At 42.3% G+C, this 19851-nt stretch overlaps 1 protein-coding gene and 1 long non-coding RNA gene across 3 annotated transcripts in view; one reads left to right on the forward strand and one right to left on the reverse strand.

Moving 5' to 3' along the window:
* The window catches only part of AUG5 (HAUS augmin-like complex subunit), a 29159-nt gene extending 24467 nt beyond the window's left edge, over nt 1-4692 (forward strand). For both annotated transcript variants that reach the window (XM_086825063.1, XM_086825064.1), the window contains 5 exons: nt 1105-1290; nt 2141-2300; nt 3676-3871; nt 3986-4118; nt 4271-4692. In XM_086825063.1, the coding sequence (XP_086681189.1) occupies nt 1105-1290; nt 2141-2300; nt 3676-3871; nt 3986-4118; nt 4271-4402 (807 nt within the window). In that variant the 3' untranslated portion in view covers nt 4403-4692. The remainder of the gene's footprint in view (nt 1-1104; nt 1291-2140; nt 2301-3675; nt 3872-3985; nt 4119-4270) is intronic.
* Nucleotides 4693-7852: 3160 nt separating this feature from the next.
* On the reverse strand, nt 7853-10871 carry LOC147620794 (uncharacterized). Its single transcript, XR_015270058.1, has 2 exons — nt 9698-10871; nt 7853-9661 (listed from the first exon to the last, which is right to left on the reverse strand). It is a non-coding gene; the product is annotated as an uncharacterized LOC147620794 (long non-coding RNA).
* Between the last annotated feature and the right edge of the window lie 8980 nt (nt 10872-19851).

A 19851-nucleotide genomic window follows, 5' to 3' on the forward strand; every position in this document is an offset into this window, starting at 1 on the left:
TTCACGTGTTTGTTTGTGTGATTTATAGAGGGAGGAGGGCACATGCATGGCTGCTCCTGTACTGGGGCCACCTCCATTCCTATGTGTGTCTTGTCTGGCTGTATTAGGTTTCAAGAATTGGTACTTTTTGTCAGAGCCCGTGGAATATAACTACTGCTGTCAGAAGATTTTCTCTACATCAGGTGTAGCACATGTTGGCCTTTTGGGCCAGCAAAGTTTGCTCAGAGTAAGGGTTGCTGTGCCTTGCCTTTGCACACTAGTTAGTGAGTGCGATCCTTTTGAGACCAGATCTCAGAGGCCTTGTCCCTCCCCCCAGCAGCTGCAGATGCAGGATATCCTTCGATGACATGGCAAGCTTCCATTGCACTCTATTTTGGAAGAGGATGGTATCATTGGATTACTCATCATGAATATATTGTACTATCTTTTGGGTCTCATAGACCCTCTAGGTCTTTTGAAGACGTTAATATATCTGGCCGTCCCCTTGCCAAAAGTTGCGGAAACTCTGTTTCTTGGGAGGAGCCGTTTCTCTCTCTGTTTCCCAGTTTCCTAATCTCACCTAAGAATTTCCCCACGGTTTTCCCTTTGAAGTTTCGATTTTCCCCAATTTTCCTTGTTATCTCTTTAGATTGTGATCTATCCCATGATTCTCCTCTATTTCTCTCAGCTGTTTTCATCATTCTATTTACATCTACTATATAATGATAAACGTTTCCAATCCCTAGTTTCAAGAAGTTTCCATTGCGGAGACATCACTTGTTTCAGTTGCCGTGTTTCCATTGCATGCAAATATGAGCTATAGTACACTTTGAGGACAATAGTCAAGACTTTACATCACAGGTACCTCATTACCCATGGAGACATGACAGATTTTGAGCACAGCTTGGCATCTTGACAGTGTGCCATAGCTGCCAGCTAGGGAGGGAGCATGCAAGCCCTCACTTTTGAGCCCCAATTATCCTCTCAGTAAGGTGGTGTTTGCCTGATTTATCTTTGCATGTTCTAATAAAAGGACCATCTGTTGGAATCATGCATAACCAGTTTGCTGTAAAACTGCATTCAAACATGTTCTTGAAATTGCTGTTGTTACGAGTGGTGGTCCAGGCTGCTGCAGCTGCTTGGGAGCAACATACAAAGCGTGCAAGAGAGTACTCCGCAACTACAGTCATCCCAATATGTGATAGAGTGCAACAAAAAGCAGCAGATGCACATGATCTTTTGGAAAGAGAAGTTGCTGTTTTTCAAAGGGTCCCTGACAATCGCCTTTACATGCTTCCATCAACTCCCCAGGTGAGTTCTTAGGTAAAGGTATGCTCATCCATTGTGTTAGATTTCGGTTTGAATGATATCAGAAGGGGCAGGAATCTTGCTCTACTCTACCCTTTAGTGGGTCTTAAGACATCTATAATTAAGAGGAGTGGTAGACTCTTAGTCTCCATTGATGGCGGCTCTCAATGGGAGGTTACATATGTGGTGGTGGGGGAAAGTTATAGTGGGGCTGTAATGCCAACTGATGCTATACTTCATTCCAGACACAAGAGACCAGAGCTTCAGATTCATAGAAAAGCTGCCCTCTGTTCTTGAATAGCCCTAGAGCTCCCTTGACGGTGCTCCCATTGGTCACGGAGGGTGTGAATGAGGTCGGCCTGTATCCCTCTATGTCTCACAGAAAGGAGCCTGCCAAAGTGTTTGGCTGCTAGGATACTGATCATCCCCACACGGGAGTTTTGTGGCGTGGAAGTGGCCTACTGTGCCACAGGCACCTGGCTGGTGTTGCTCTGTCATCCACTGGTATGTCTGCTTATGATGGAGTGCCAAGCACGTGCCATTCTCGTAGCAGGGTGACCGTCTCCGTCACCCAGGTGATTGTGCCCCAAGTGATAAAGTGAGTGCTCTGGCAGGTTTGGGCGAGAGGGATCAAGATCCTCGTTAGACATGCTGTTCAGTGGGGCAGCCTCAGAGACTGACCATCCTGCTTTGCATCTGTCGACTGCCAGACAGATGTCCCATTGCAGCCCACGGTGGTGCCATCGCTAGACCGTGAGCTGTGAGCCAGAGTAATAGGAATTGCATAGTGAAGTTTTTGACAAATTTTTATCTTCTATGATTGTTTTCATCTCCACCATGCTTTTGCATGCAGGCCTTATTAGATTCCATTGGTGTCAGTGGAGCTACAGGACCTGAATTGTTAGCAGCGGCTGAAAGAAACGCTGATTTACTAACAGCAAAAGCTGGTGCCAAGGATCCTTCTGCAATACCATCAATCTGTCGAATAAATGCAGCAACTCAACATATAACAGGTACTCTGTGACGATTTCTGTGGATGACTGATTTTGAATTTGGAAAGTCTATCTTTAAATTTAGTGGTTTCTATCACTTGAAACTTAGGTTGTTGCAGCGTGCATCTTTTTTCTCTGAACCAATGGAGGCCTTCCACATTAAAACTTGATCGTTTGGATCACGCAACAGATAATGGGATTGAGACCTTGCCTTTAACCTGCATCTGAGCTGCCTTTAGCCAATGTCAGCCGGCCTCTACCCAGTCTCTAACCAGGCTTTAACACGCCAATTAACATACTATAGCTCATATGGATTCTAGATACATACGTCATCTCTAGCTGGGATGTATGTGTCATAATACGGGGGGAAATTGGAACTACAAAGAGGCCTTATTGTTGAAGGGACCAAGGTTGGAGAGATTGTGAGGCCTAGGAATGCACACAGGTCCTTCAGGAGCCCTCCCATGAAGGGTTTCCAAGTCTCTGAGGCAATAGCCTATGAAATTTACAGGCTGGAAGCAGATGGAGCAGTGTCTGTGCAGAATTTTGGGGCAGATTTTACATTTCCATATGCATGCAGCTTGTAATGCAGTTTGGGGCAGGCTTTACAGCCCAGTCCCTTATAATTCAATTATTGGCACAATTCATTGGGAGGGGGATTGATCATTCCAGTCGTGGACTTGTGGCCGAGTAGGGACTACTCCGTGCTATGGCACCTTAAGGGATTTGTCCTGGTGGGGTGCCGGGGCTCACTGCAGGTGTGAGATCTATGCCTTTAGCATAGCTCTAGATGCGTCTGGACCTCCAGCTTGGGGGTGAGCTTGAGGGGCTCTATGTTTGGGTGGCGAGCTAGATGCCAGGTTCCTGGAGTTCCTTAATAACAAAGCTAACCATAGGACATGGTCCTTACATTGCTAGGAGCTATAATTAGCTTTAACTACAACACCTGTTGACCTGCCTAGAGTTTGGGATGTATCATGTAATAGGTGGGACATGTGAAATGGGCGTAGAGATCGGCATTTAGGGGTGTCTACCCCTGTTTGGTGTCTCCTATATGAGCCATCAGGTCAAGAGGCAAACCAGCTGTTGGAGAGGAGGAGATGTATCTGATTGAGATCACAATGAAGCATCTGTTTCAGATCTTCAACCATTTTCTATTTTCTGTTCTCATATTAGTAAGCAGATACTCCGCAAGGAGGGTGTTTGGTTGGCCATTGAGCAGTAGTCATGGGAAAGGAAGGCACGTGGAGCAGAAGAGGGAAAACGATAGACAAGGGCTACCTATGAATTGATTGCACATTATCTATGCACATGGCCTCACAGAGAGTAGTGTATTTTGTAGCGTTCATCTGCAGCATGTGCAAACCTATTTCTCATAATGGTCTATGGCCTGTAGGATATGATGGCCAAGATGTTGGGCTTGCTACCGTAGTGGAGTCCATGCGTTTCCTCTTCTCTCCTTGTGCATCACCTGCATGTCTGCTGGAAGATCTAGTAAAAGCTATGAGGCAAGTACAAACATCAAGAAATCTTGTTGGCAATGGGCACTTATTATTATCAGCTGCGAATGGTTCAAGGCCTGAACATGAAAGGTACGCTAAGGAAAAGTTTTTCATTAGATTGGTTGGTGTATGGATTATCCATAGCCTTAGCTATTCAATGCAACACACTTTGAGAAACTAATGCACAACTGCTTTGTTCTGCAGGAATGCGTCAGCTTGCTCATTAATGGCAGCAGAGCAAGAGAAGACAGCCTTGGAGCAGTGGTTGCCTGAGTTAAAGGTTGCAGTTCAAGAAGCCCAGAAGTGTTTGGAAGACTGTAAAAGAGTTAGAGGCATGGTAATGCGAAGGCATCTCCCTTTCTAATTTGAATCACATATTATACTTCTTATGTGTTGTTGGGAATGGAGGATGTTATCACTGGCTTGATCTGTATGAACATTCTACAAATATCCTAATTTTTTTTTTCGCTTTTTTAAAATTTAAAAAAGGTGGATGAGTGGTGGGAACAACCAGCTTCAACAGCAGTAGACTGGATCTCAGTTGATGGGCAGAATGTTGCTGCATGGCTTGCTCATGTGAAGCAGCTCCAGACTGCATTCTATGACAAACAGCTTCTCTGATAGCCCAGGAGCTTGCAAAATGGTTGACATTATTCATCAAGAGTTTGACAAGGAGTTCCGACATGCACTTATCATGGGCAATGTAACCTACAGGAAATTGGCACCAGCAGCATTTCGATGCATAATAGTTCCTATATCTTCAGCTTCATTTTTTTAAATGATAACATAGATAGAATGTGTATCCATTGTTGTGGAGGATGTGTTAGGGATGGATGAATGGATCGATTTGCTTTAGCTGTCTGTCATTGATAGGAATGCGATAAATTGCTAGTGTGGACCCCTTCTGCACACTCTAGGTCTGGGTTTAAAGTGGCACTGTGTGTGTGTGTCTACCTTCATTATCCTCAATCCATAGGGTTCACAACATATATTTTCTCAATGCACTGCAATACTAGTTGTCATTTACAGCCTTTGTTGGTACATGTGATTGTGCATGATAGATGTATTTTAATAAGACTACAATTCCTCAGACCCTCATGGTCTTACTCTTAGTGAGTGTGCTGTTGAAAATGTGGTACACAAATTTATGTGTGCATGTCAAGCCATGTAGGTGTATGTCATCTATGATTTATGTGTAGGTAGCATTCTTAGGATTTAGGATATTATAGATGGTCATTTGCATGTGAGAATAATGTGTATGGGTCAATGAATGTGGGGCAAAGGCCATGTGTAGCATTTATGTAGATTTAGGGAAGTACAATGTGAACAAAAAAATATTTTCTTTTTATCCCTTTTCTTTGTCCTGCATTTTTCTTCAGCTGTCTGCTGTAACTAATGCATGGCAAAGGTACGAAACAAACAGAAAATTATAGTGCCTGCATTTTTGGAAGGTAACCTCTTGTCTGTAATGGTTGCCATCTTTGGCTCATTGCAAAGACATGAAATCTCTGTGGCCAAGGAATCAAAATAATCATAATTACTCCCAGAAAAACCAGTTGCAAATGGAAAAGGATCTGCTACTAATACTATGCCTTCAATTTGATGTGGCAAGCCATTACGGTTTTTTTGTTCTGGCTTTGAGCTGTGATTTTGAGGTAGGAGTCTCATTTCTTTATATATATATATATATATATACAAAAGGGGGTCGTTTTTCATTTAGCGTCTACCTTGCTTCAGTACTATTGTGAGGAAAAATTTTGACCTTGGACCGAGGTATGCTCATGGTGGTTATGGTACCGAGGTATGCTCACGGTGGTTATGGTGAAGGAACTTATAATAGTACATGAAGATATAGACATCAAATGAAATATCATAGTTGAGGGTGGTAAAGATGAATGGTTGAGGAGAAGCATTTATTTTGGCTAGATGCTCGGCCCCAAAGAGGAGGGCTAGTCTTTGCTGAAAATTCATTTTATTACTAATTATATGAATAGAGAGTAAAGGCATGGGCTGGTATGGTTGATTTGGGCGAATGGGTAAGTTGGGTCGATTCATTGCCATTGCTGATTTAGAATGAAAGTGAAACCAAAAGCATGTGCCGTGTTTGAGTAAATTACAATACATTGCTTTGTGGGAAAATTACAGATGATATGATGTTAAGGATTAGTTGATACAACGTTGTTACAATATAAGAAAGAATAAACATGAGAATTCACCACCCACAATTGTAAATTGCTCTATTATACCGTATGCAATTAAGAAACACACAAAGAAAACTTGATAAAAGTGGAGTTTACACATCAATAGCAAGTGAGAATTTCTTCATGAACGGTGGCGGCATGATATTTTTATTTATTTCCATATATGCAACCATATGTTGAGGCTCCTTGAATTTACATCACCAACTTCCCACCATCAAACTTTAGTCAAAACTTCAGTCGACCCGTTGTATCTTGTCGTGCCAAACTTCGATAGATTCTCCATGGCCTTTTGGTTGGCTCCACCCAATTTGCTACTCTTCATCGGGGGTTGCCCATGCAAAGAGTGGCTCGTCGGACTTCGTGATGAGTTGATTATTTATTATGAATGGCAACTAAGCAATTGGTGGACTAGAGAGGGCTGCTAAAGAGACTATTATGTATAGATGGTAGAACTATATGGTCTTTTTACAAGTGTTTGATAAGAAATTAGACGGCGATATGGATGCATATATGCTATATATAAAGCTTAGCATAAAGAAGAAGAGAGGGATAGAGGGTTATGGCCATTAAGCCAAGGAGATAGGAATGTCTAAAGGCAAACTTATAGCATAAAGGGCGTCTAGGTTGTGGCTTGGTTTGATGGTGATGGATGGCTCTATTTATAGGGTTTTTGGAGAAGGAAGGGCATTGCACAAGATGATTGACATGGTGGAGCAACAATGGACCCCCATGTTCCCATACTTGCTAGGCGGAGGTGGAGAGGCTAGGTAGAATGATAGAAGGGAGAGAGAGTGAGAGAAGGATAGTAAGAGAGTGTAATTGTGAGAGAAGAAAAAAGTGATGGTAAGGAAGCACCTTGTATTAAGCCAAGGAGATAGGAATGTCTAAAGGCAAACTTATAGCATAAAGGGCGTCTAGGTTGTGGCTTGGTTTGATGGTGATGGATGGCTCTATTTATAGGGTTTTTGGAGAAGGAAGGGCACTGCACAAGATGATTGACATGGTGGAGCAACAATGGATCCCCATGTTCCCATACTTGCTAGGCGGAGGTGGAGAGGCTAGGTAGAATGATAGAAGGGAGAGAGAGTGAGAGAAGGATAGTAAGAGAGTGTAATTGTGAGAGAAGAAAGAAGTGATGGTAAGGAAGCACCTTGTAATTGTGAGAATGGGAGGGAGAGAGAGAGAGAGAGAGAGAGAGAGATGGGTGGATTGTGGGAGTGTACATGTGTGAGAGTGAGAATAGATGTGAAAGAGGGACGTGTGTTGCCTAGGACTCCCTCACTATTTACAGTTCACCGTTTCGAGCATAACTTTTGCCTCGTAACTCCGACTTTGAAATGGATTGAAGAGTTGGAATGCTCGCGATGCGCTCTGCAAATCTTTGACAGGTACATACTTTTTATGTACATTTTTGGCACCGAATTTTGAGTGGAAGGTCGCAAAAAATGGCGCCCAAGATCAGGTACCATTACTCCCTATCATTAATCTGCACCAAAGTCCTCATGGAGGCCCCCTTCCATGCATTGTTAATTAATAAAGAAATATTTTTCCACCTCACTCACCACCCATAATGCATATGAGCACACATGTGGTATATGGACTTAGCACTTTAATGCTTGGTTAATGTAGTCCCACCCTGTAAGACTATGTCCTCATCCCCTTTACACTCTATTCACACCAAAGATGCATGCACCTCTCTCCTTATCAATAATGCTACTTTTATTGAAAGTATCTCTTTACCATTCACCTCATAATAATAAAAAATCAAAGCTTAAGGTATGGTTCCCACCTTTGTTCTTGACTTCCTTGCAAGAGCTTTCGGTATTCCCCCATGATGTCCATTAGGAACACGAATAAATATGTACATAGGTATAAATAGCCACCCTTGATAAGTAAAAACATAGAATTTAATGTACAATGACCCAACAAAAAAAATGGTAACATATTTTTTCCCTCTTATTTATCAAGATGGTACTTGATGCCAACTTGACAAATAAGTCAGCAAATCAATCCTTCCTGGTGATGAAAGGCTTCAGACGATAGCCATTTATCCTTCTTTTGTGGAAAGTCCCATCCAGGTCCTTAAGGTGATATGACCCATTGCTGTAACTTTGATGCACTTGGTAAGGCTCTTCCCATCTAATGAGAAACTTCTTGTCATGACGTTTATCCAGACGACTGTCATAACGGAGAACCAGTGACCCTTTCTTGATTTTTGGCTTCTTGTTGAGCTCATCCATCCTGGCTTTAATCTTTGAAGCCCTGGCTTCTGCCCGTTGAATGGATTCTTCTCGATCTCCTTCGAGAGCTTCCAACTGTGCTAGTCTGCTTGTGAGACTTTCTACATCATCCCCCCAACCTTCATGATGGGCAATCCTAAGATTGCCTAGCTCTAGCTTCACAGGTAGGACTGCCTCCACTCCATAGGCTAACTTGAAAGGAGAAAACCCTATGGCTACCTTATATGTTGTATGGTAGGCCCACAATGTAGGTGCTAGCCATTTGTCCCAATCCCTCTTGTGATTCACCACCATCTTGGAAATAGTCCTACATGAAACTCCATTAGTCTTCTCCACTAGCCCATTGCATTGTGGGTAGTAGGGTGTGGAGTGCCTGTGCTTGATAGAAAGCTTCTCCATAAGCTTCTTCAAGATGTCCCCTCGGAAACCTGGGCCCTGGGTGGTCAGTCACAATTTCCAAAGGAGTACCAAATCGTGAGCAAATGAATTCAAAAATGAAATTAACCACAGTCTTTGCCGTTGCATTGGAGGTGGCCTTGGCCTCCGCCCACCTCATCATGTAATCTGTAGCCACCAAGATATAATACTTCCCTGAAGAAGAATGTGGCAAAGGCCCCAGAGAATCCACTCCCCACTTTTCAAATGGGCTAAAAGAAATTATTGGGTGTAGTGGACCTCTCATCAATTTCCTGACTCCAAAGATTTGGCATTGTTCATAGCTTTTGCACCATTCATGAACATCTTTGTGTATAGTTGGCCAGTAAAACCCTGCTGAAAATATTTTCCTCACCGTCCCCTCATGTGCAAAGTAGCCCCCACAAAGGTCCTCATGGCATGCTTGCATTATGTGCTAGAGAGCATATTTTCGGGCCTTTTGCATTAATCTCTTCCTATCCTGAGACTCATATGCCTTGGGAAGAGTGCCACTGCCTAAATAATCTTGTACATCTTATAGTGACTCTAGCCCCACATCAACATCCATTATACATGCATATGTAGACATCACATTGGTGGCCAAGAGTGCCACTGCCTAAATAATCTTGTACATCTTATAGTGACTCTAGCCCCACATCAACATCCATTATACATGCATATGTAGACATCACATTGGTGGCCAAGAAATCGGCCCGTGCATTCTCTATCCTTGACACATGCATAAGCTGGTATTTGGCAAAAGATTCAAGTAGTATCTTTACCCCATTAAATAATTCAAACAATCGTGTATTCCTTACCTTCCAAACTCCTTGTAGGCTGACGGATGACCAACAAGGAATCTCCTTTTATGAGAAGTTGCTTTATTTGTAACCTCTGGCACTGCTCTCGCCCAAACTATAGGGCCCCATACTCAGCCTCATTGTTGGTTTTTGCCAATGGCAGCTGCACTGACTCTGCAAAAACTTCCTCCTTCTTGCTATCATACACCCCCCCACTAGCTTCACCTGTGGACCTCCTAAAGGCCCCCCCACTAGCTTCACCTGTGGACCTCCTTGTTGCTATCATACACCACCCCCCCCCCCACTAGCTTCACCTGTGGACCTCCTAAAGGCCCCATCAAAATGCAATACATGAGGGTTCTCTAATTCAACAGGGTCCTCCTTGGCAGGTGTCTCCAGCTGCTTATTATCAATATGACCCACCTCTTCTTGATATTCTTTCCTAGACAAGAAATCGGCTAGAGTTGCCCTTGTAGAATCCTCTATCAAAAAAGAAAATTCAAACTCCTGCAATTCCATCAATCACTTTAAAAACCTGCCTGGTGGATTCATGCATTTAACTAAATGAGGCATTATACATGAATTTGCAAGAAAAATAGAAGGTTTAGGGAGAAGGTAGGCCCTAAACTTCCTGACAATGAATACCAGCACCAGACCCATTTTTTCCACATCAGTGTAACCCTTTTCTGCTGGAGAGAGAACCTTGCTGTCTGCTGGCAAAATAGATTGGCTTCATGAAGCCCTTATCATCCTTTTGGAGTAAAACTGCTCCCAAAGAATTCTCACTAATGCTCGGATTGGCATAAAATTCTGTCCCATTCAGGTTGTTTGAGTATGGGAGCTTTGCTGACTGCCTTTTTTACAGCTTGAAAAGCATCATCGTGAACCTTACTCCATATGAAAGAGATCCCCTTATGTGTGGAAACAAGAGTTGGGATAGATCCTGAAGAAACCTTTCGAGGAGGTAGGTTACCTTTTGCACAATGGTGCGAAGCTGAACAGTTGAAGGAGGGGGAAGTGCCAAGACCGCCTCCACTTTAACAGGGTCAATATGAATGCCTTCCATTGACACAAGATGGCCCAACAAAGCTACCTTGGACTCTGCAATATGGCATTTCGCTGTGGGTTGAGACTACCTCGGAACTCATAGAGCCGGTTGAAAGCCAAGAGGACCTTGTTACAATGATTAATTTTGGAACTGTAAATGCAAAAATCATCTAAGAAAACCCTTATGAATGTTCCCAAGTAGGGCTCAAACACTAAATTCATGAATCTTTGTTGAAATGTCGCTGTTGCATTTGTGAGACCAAAAGGCATAACCCTCCTGTAGGCAACGCAACCCCAAGGTGTCACAAAGGTGGTCTTCTTTTTTGATCCTCCTTAGCAATCTGATCTGAAAATACCTTGAGTATCCATGCATTGTGTATGGAATGAATGGATAAGATTTGAGTGGAAGTGAAAAGTTGTGAGAAATTGGTTGTTTTTATTGTGTGGTTGTGTAGTGGAGTGGCCTTGGAAAAAAGCTCCATTGTTTTTTCTAGTCAGTTTTGATGTTTGTATCACCAGAATCATTAACATGAACGAGTAGGGTGATATTTTGTTTTTCTTTCCTTGCAAAAATTTATAAAAATCGAAAAAATAAGGATCCATTGGTTGTGTCTTGAACTCGTATTACATTCTTTATTTTGGAAGCATCTGGATAGGTATTTTGCACCCAAACTCATCTCAGATGCGAGAATTCTCCACGTGAAATTGCAAGAGACCATTTCACGACATGAAATTGCAGGAGACCATTTCACGACGTGAGCTATTCTCTGCAATCTCACGGCATGAAACGCTCCCGACATCATCGCCATAATTAACGCCACAATTCACGGGATTACCTTGCTAAAAATAGGTAGCCTTATCCTGACACCTCTAACACCATGGGTCTGACAAAATTAAGAACCGTACACTAGCAGAAAACGCATCACGATGTGAACCGATTCAGAGCCTTTCACGATGTGAACCAATTTTCTTTCATGGCGTGAACCAATTTCCTTTCACGGCGTGAACCGATTTCCTTTCACGGCGTGAACCAATTTTCTTTCACGACGTGAACCGATTTCCTTTCATAGCGTGAACCGATTTCCTTTCACGACGTGAACCGATTCCACTATTTCTGTAGTTTCACGCCTTAACCAGATCTATCTCACAAACTCGGTATTGTCAGATTAAGGTTAAGGAATTTCTTGAGACCAGTAAAAGTTATAACAAGTGAAAGTACAAAAAATTATTCACGACGTGAACGGTTTTCTAACTTTTCACGTCGTGAACTGTTCTCTATAATCTCACGGCCTCATAAAACAAGTTGACAGTATCTTACTAGAGTTGGGGTAGCAAAATAGTTTATCAAATCATATTCACATCCACTTAAGGTCTAGAAAGCTCATCGAAGACAACCTCACTCGTGACAATAGTGCATCAAATCACCGAGGATCTTCCTATCAAAAGAGTGTTGGTTCAGGCCACTCAGTAAGCACTCAATTGAGTGTCTTAAGGAATCTCACCACCATCGAGCCTAATAGTGAAGAATCCATGGAAGAAAGGTTTTGATACTCTGGGTATGGGGGAGAGGAGAAACCAACCTCCCCTACCAGATCCAGTGGTATCATTGATATAACTCGGGGATTTTTTGGTCTCCACACCAGCAATGATGAAGAGGCACAATCCGTGGGCACAGGTCCGTCAACTAGTGCTGAACTTGGTCTAATACAAGAATTACCTATCCAACCTTCAAATTCTAGGCTCAGAGGAAGTAAAATTAGATTTGAAAAGGATTGAAGTAGAATGGCAACTAGAATTGAGCTTAACGAAACAAGAGCTCGATACTCGAAGGGCTAGGGCCGAACAAAAGGAGATGGGAAGTATGAACTTACTTCAATCAAGTGGCAAAGAGCTGGAAATAGTCATGGGTAGGAGCGAGGGAGAAATTCCAAACTTAAAGCCCATTAATGAAGAGCTGGAAATAGTCATGGGCAGGAGCGAGGGAGAAATTCCAAACTTAAAGCCCATTAATGAAGAGCCAAGAGTAGAGGAAGAGTTTGTAACCCTAGATGAACCAAGAGAAATGGGTGAAGTGGAAGACCGCCTGTACACTAAGAAGGACATCGAGCAGATGATGATTAATCATCCTACATTCTTATAGGACATGGAGCTTTTAATTTTACAAAGGCCTACAGAGGTGACTTGATGAGCCATTCCAAAATAAAGTGGCCGGACCGTCCTATAGATCGAAAATGCCTAGAAGAGCAAATGTTAGAAGAGGACGAGGTCTAGGTAGGGGGGGAGAAGCTCCTCAAAGACCAAGGGTGGATCCAACCATAGATCTTAATACGGCCACAAGGACATATTTATTGAATATGGCTACGAAAATGGGCCGAGGAATGGTCAAGAAACTAGGCACTGCTCTAGAATCCAGACCCTCCCAAATGAAGCCACATATCATTTCAAAGCTCATACAAAAATTCTCTGGGGATGGGCATCCGATTCAATATATAGAGATCTTTGAGTCCACATGCGAAACCTGCAGGCCAGTAAGTGATGTAACTATGATTCATGCTTTCTCAACTGACCCTAGAAGGAAAAGAGCATCAATGGTTCCGAACCCTCAAACCCAAAGATAAGATTAATTTCACACGGCTCAAGAATGTGTTTGTCCCTAGCTTTGCCAAAAGTGACAACAAATGGAGTCCTGTGGCATAGCTGCACAACATTAAACAAAAAGAAATGGAGTCAACGAGAGACTATGTGTCTCGGCTAAAGCACTTGAATTCAAGGTGTAAACCATGGGAGAGACTAATTGATGATCAGTTATTGCCTTGCTTCCGGAGAAGAGTCCGAGACCACAAGATGCATGATTATCTAGTATTAGCCCGACCGGCTACTCTAGATGTATATTGTAAGCTAGCAATTGATATGAAGATAGTATGTTGGAATTGCCACAACTAGAAGATGTCAAAATATCTTTCACAGCAACCACTTCACAAGTTTTGAGTCACCAAGAGATTGGAACTCAGAGCAAGCAAGTCAAGAACATGACAGTGGATGAACTCAGTAATGCAATACTGGAAAAATTGAAGATAAAGGATGGAAGAGAACATTTAGGCATAGGCATATCCATCTTTACTCTGGTAGAGAATTGGTGTGGTGTTCTATGTGCAGATTGAATTACACTACCACTGAATGCCCACAGTTAAGAGCAAGGCCATTACTCTATTGTGCGCACTATGTAAAATTAGGGAATCATGACACCTCTATGTGCAAATATCCCAGGTTCCAAACCGTAGCACAGTTGCCAGCACCTAGAGCTTCACTAGCTTTACCAACACCACGTGTGCAAATCACTGTAGTTGTAGGACAACCAAACCCTTCCTATTTACCTAGGGGGATGTTTTGGGTATAGGACACTTCGCCTCTACCACTACATGTTCTACCACCACAACCACCAACATGCTAAAATCAGCCAAGTATTGATTGAAGAGCCATCAGAAGATATGGATATGGTGCGTGAAGTAGAAATTAGTGGTGAGTACTATGAGGAAGCTGCAAAGATTGCACCAGAATTTTATGTTTTACAGAATAACACACTAGTACCTGTGTTTCAAACCAGGGTATAGTGGAAGGATAAGGACATAAACGCAAATATGAGGAGAAGACCACTACAATGTTTTGGTTGTGATGGACCTCATCGGATCAGAGAATGTCCGAAAAAGAATGTGGTTCATACACATCAACCTCAACAATTGACTACACCCCCCAATGGCATGCCTGACTACACCCCCCAATGGCATGCCAGTACTTACTTGTACTAAAAGTAGGATTGATCATTTGATCAAAGATTTTCCATACCGCGCATGTGGTTTGACTTCCACTTCTAACCAAGCCACCATCTGGACCATAAGTATGCAACCTGGAAACATCACACCGCTTAATGTCTTGACATGAGCCCAAGCTCAATTGGGAGACAAAGGGACGCTGTAGAGTTTGTCAAAAGGTGTGAAGAGTGTCAGTGATTTGCTATCCCGCAACAAAGGGACACGATGCCACTTACCCCTGCTATTGTAAGACAACCTTTCAAGAAATGGGGAATTGATTTTGTTGGACCTATTAATCTAGCCACGCATCCATCACAAGCCCGATATGCGATCATGGCCACAGACTATTTCACGATATGGGCAAAATCCAGAGCCTCTAAGCGAGGTGATGCATAAACAACAGCTAAGTTCTTATATGAGCAAATAATTTCCAGATTTTCGACTGCCCATTAGAGTTAGTCAGTGATCGCGGTTCACATTTCATTAATGAGGTTATTGATCACTTACTTGTTAGATTCCTTGTAGTCCACCGAAAGTCTTCACCTTATTATCCACAAGCTAATGGTCAAGCAAAAATTACAAACAAGATTTTGTGTACTATCTTGACAAAAACATTGGAAGCAAGTCAAACGGATTGAAAACATAAGCTATAAGTATCCTTATGGGCATATCGAACATCGTATAAGGGAGCGACGGGATATATTCCCTTCTGTCTAGCTTATGGTGTTGAACCAATAATGCCTATAGAGTACCCAGTTTCAAGCTTGAGAATTGCAGTGCAAGAATGTTTGATGGAGAATGCATTAGCTGAAAGGCTAATAGATTTAGAGAAGCTTTATGAAACCAGACTATCATATGGACTTATGGTCGAAAATTTACGAATAAAACATTGGTTTGACAATAACTTAAAACAAAAGGAACTAGAAGCGAGGGACCTTGTCCTCATGTATGGTGTAGGGAGCCCCAGAAAAAAGAAACTCAAGTACAAAGGTTAAGACCTTTCCGAGTGTTGGAGATCACACCTCAAGGGTTGGTTAGAATTGAAACAATTTAGGGCATACAAATGGAGGGTTACATCAATGGAAGCAAGCTTTACAAATATTTTGGACCACTGACCCAAGAGATACTCTTGCAAGAACATCTTTTAAAACAACGGAAGAAGCTTGCAAAAGAAAAAATTCAGCAAGCTCAAGAAGAGGCTATGGCAAGGAAGGCCAAGGACAAACAGATACTCCAGAAGAGGATGTTTCATGTGAACATGGCTTCACTAACTCTCCTTGACAAAGATGAACTAAACATTGAGCCAGCACGGCTCAGGGTGGGAGTCTCCACACCTAAATGTCATGCAACGAGCATTGCATTTATAGATACGGGATCAAGTCATATAACTGATCTCATATGAGACATGGGTAGCTCTAGATAAACCGCACCTTGAGGCCACCAATGCACAAGTACGAAGTGTGCACTTGACAACTACGAAAGCTGAGGAATTTCAAGGTGTTAATGTTTCCATCATAAATAATTCCTTGGTTGGAAAGGTGTTTGTTATGCCTGCAGGATCGATGGAGGAGGAAATGATCCCGGGACAATCTTGGATTTGCGCTAGTAACTGTAATATCCAATGGGAGAAGAGGACGACACAGTTAAACGAGGGCAACAATGTCATTTTCATGCCCTTATGGAGCTCGATAAACACAAGGAAGCAGGCCATGATTGAGGATATGGAAAGACCAAGCATGGTAACAGTAGCTCACGTACCAAAGAAGGCATCAACCCTGTAATCCATACGCCAAAAACAACCAAAGTCACAAGGTACTCAGCACTGGGTGCCTAAGGGTCAACTTGGAAACCAGCCATACAAAGATGAGAAAAGAGCGTCAATAAGGAATCAAGGAAAAAATTTCAAAGAGCAAACAAGGAACAGAATTAGTCTTCAAATGTAAGCTGGTAGTGTTCCAAACAAAACAGCACTCCACAAAGCCCTCGTAAAAAGTAATGGGTTTGATAGAAATTACTAGTGGCACAAGGCTTTTACCAGGGCAATACAACAGTATGGGTGCCCAAATTCCACCCAGTGGCCATTGTTACAAATACCTACAAATACAAAGAAAAGGGCAGCCCCACATAAAGGTATTTAGAACCAACTCCCAACTAAAACAATTGCTAGGAATGCATAAACATTGGTGTGGAGGAAGAAATGAATCCATAAGGATGGGTTAAATATAACAAAACCACTACCTATAACCACCACAATCGAGAAGCTGGGCAAGGTTATTGAAAAGAAGAAAAAGAAGGTGCAACAAATGGACACAGATACAAACCCTAATCCACAGGACTCAGTAGAAACACTCTTCAGTTGAATGGAAGGAAGGATCAAGCACTCTCACACGAAGTTAAAATGCTTGCCCTGAAGTGCCAAAGTACCACCTTGGTTTCCATGGCAATAAAAAAATAAAGGTATCCATTACTCAAAAATGGATACAAGGTAAAAATGGGTATCATTCACTTCATCCAATATTTGAATGCATGATTGAGTGTTTGAGCATGAAAGGAACATAGGGTATCAACCTTGCACACACTTGGCACAAAATAGTTCACATCGTGAACTACTAGTACAAAAAGGTTCACATCGTGAAACATTCTAAACAGTTCACGCCGTGAACTGGTCCTAAAAGGTTCATGCCGTGAACTGGTCTTCAAGGGTTCACATGATGAAATGGTCACATTTTCTTGACCAATCATGGAAAGCCATGTGGCATTCTTCATTAAGGCAGCCGCCGCCAAGTCCAACGGCTGTGCTATAAAATTGATTTTCTTTCCTTTTTTGTGCATTTTGCATTCATCGTCCTTCATTCATCGTGTGCGCTACCCTTGAGCTTGAATCTTAAACGATTTCAGTTTCCATCTATCTACCTACAAAATTGACATATCCGGGTTTGAGGTGGGAGCTTGTACCTTGCCTTTGCATTTTCTTTTCGTGTTTTTGTTTCTTTTCTTCTTGAGCATAAGTTGCATGATTGAAAGTGGTTGATTGAATAACCGTGAATGATTGCTCCCCGTGTCATCAATCACATTCATTATCATCATCTCACAAACCCCGCACTCTATTGGGTAAATCACATCATGCATTCACAAAAACTGGTTACACGAATCAAATTCACTCTTCAAAAACAAAGTATAACACCTGCACTTTCACAAAACCACAACCTACACGTTCATGCATTTAGGCCATTTCACATAGGCTAACCTTTCACGGCCTAAAAACCTACAATTTCAAGGTTTAGACCATTTCACGGGTTTAGGCCATTTCATGGGCTAACCTTTCACACGGCCTAAAAACCTGCAATTTCACGGTTTAGACCACCTTTCACGGCCTAAAAACGCGCAATTTCACAGTTTAGACCATTTCATAATAATAGGATAACCTTTCATGGCCTAAAAACGTGCACTTTCACGGAGATACCATTTCATGGAAAAATCAATTCACACGTTTAGGCCATTTCACGGAAACACCTTTCACGGCTTAAAAACCTACACTTTCACGATATTTACCCACCTCACGAGTTTTGGACCCTGTCGTCTCACAGTACTACATGATGTGCACCTTCTCAATTTAAATTTATACCTTCTTAATTGCGCACACCAGTAACACACTTCCCATCAAATTTAACCTCAACACTTTTCCAAAAAAGAAGAAGAAGAAGAAGAGAAAACAACACGGCATGGCACATGCCCTCACCAGTTAATGGATTGACCTTCTTCTCAATGTTATAGATGTCGACCTCAGCTACCTCTGACCCGAAAGCCGTAGAGACTCTGGCAGTGACACAAGTAGTGCAATAGTATTCCCAATTAGTGGAAAGAAAAGACCCACACGGGACCCAAAATTGAGCTATCTGGGTCAGTATGCCCAGGCGTTCCATGGTGCAATCATTAACAAAGAACTCCACACTTCTCATGGAAAGGTAGCTCTGCAATACCACAGTCCGAATGCTTACAGATTTTGGAGGATGTTGAAGACAAGGAAAAACTAGAGAAAGTGGGCCTAGCGGATGGCACAATGTCTCCCTCGAACCATTGATACAGAGTTGTGTGTAGAATAGATCAAGACATACGATAAGGCCACAAAGAGGGGAAAGGTAACTAAAGCAAATGGCACCACAGAGCAGGTTTTGATCACGAAAGAATTATAAGAGAGGCTCTACAATTACCACCACCAATTAAAATATGCACATATAATTACGAAAAGATGCCCTTGGATGCAATGCTCTGAAGATGAGTTCTTAGAAATCCAATGGAGCCGAGTATGAAAACATCAAGGATGATGCCACAGAAAAGGCCTGTAGAGCAATGTCGCTCATTATGCAAGTAAAGCCAATAGAGACAAGTACAACAGGGTGCCCCTAAACAGGATAGCCAAAGTACATGAGGAAAAAGAAGATGACTAGCTTATTACATCCATAGAGAAATGGCTAAAGGCACACTAGTCAAAGATCTGTAACCCTTATTTGATGACATGTGCTGAATCACATAGCTCAAAGGCCTCTTCTAGATCCAAAACTAGAAGAAAGGATGCAACTGGCAGTACAAACAGGACCACCATCACTTCCTACTGAAGCGCAGCAACAAGTGCTTCCCTTTGGAAACAAGAGCAATGTGTATGGTGATGCCATCTTCTTACAATCCATATGCTTCATGACCAAAATGCAATGCTATGGAAGCAGGCCCAAGAGGCTACCACTCAAGTTCAAACACTGCAAGAGCATCTAACAGTGGCAGAGCAGAAGCAACACACAGGGATGTCATCCTAAAATGCTTAAAAATCATAAGCCATGGGTGGTTATAGGTATATAATACTCACCAACATTTAAATCTGTGTGAGTCCACATTATATCATCCTTTTGGTATTCTCAAACTATATCAAAATATCCACAAACATGTAGAAGCCATGTTAACCATCATACTTTATAATTTTGATAAAACACATATTGAGTATCCCTACATATCTCTAGAGGATATCACTGAGCTATAAGAATTTCTGAAGCTCCACAAGCCCAGCCACCCACCCCCTAGTTCAAGACAGGGTCAAGAAGAAGCATCAAGTTCATCACTTAATCCTACTTACCCTATATATTCAAATGTCGCAAATAAATTACTTAATCCATATCCAAGTGCTCTGCCTAGTGACAAATCTCAGGCCGACTATATATTTTCTAGACTTCTTTCTCAACCCTTAGAATTTCCCACTAACACTCTCGCCCCGAGGAGTGGCCGGCACCTGACCTGTCCCCACCATGGCCAACTCAAGAGGTTATTCACACTCTACCACAAGATACACTCGAGCCATTTACTGATGATTCTATTCTTGAGTCCTTGTTTGTAGAGTACGAAGGTTTAATAAGAGCATGGAATCCTCTACTTAAGCCAAAGCTCATGTTCAAGGTGTTAATGCAAATAACACCCTTTGAACCAAGTCGATGAATTCTACCTGAAGCCTATTCAGATGTCACACCAACAAAATAGTCGTATTACGTACCATACCCTCTCTGAGCACCAAGA

This window comes from Cibotium barometz, chromosome 31, assembly GCF_041138505.1.
Source record: "Cibotium barometz isolate CiBa-2024 chromosome 31, ASM4113850v1, whole genome shotgun sequence".
Taxonomy (NCBI): domain Eukaryota; kingdom Viridiplantae; phylum Streptophyta; class Polypodiopsida; order Cyatheales; family Cibotiaceae; genus Cibotium; species Cibotium barometz.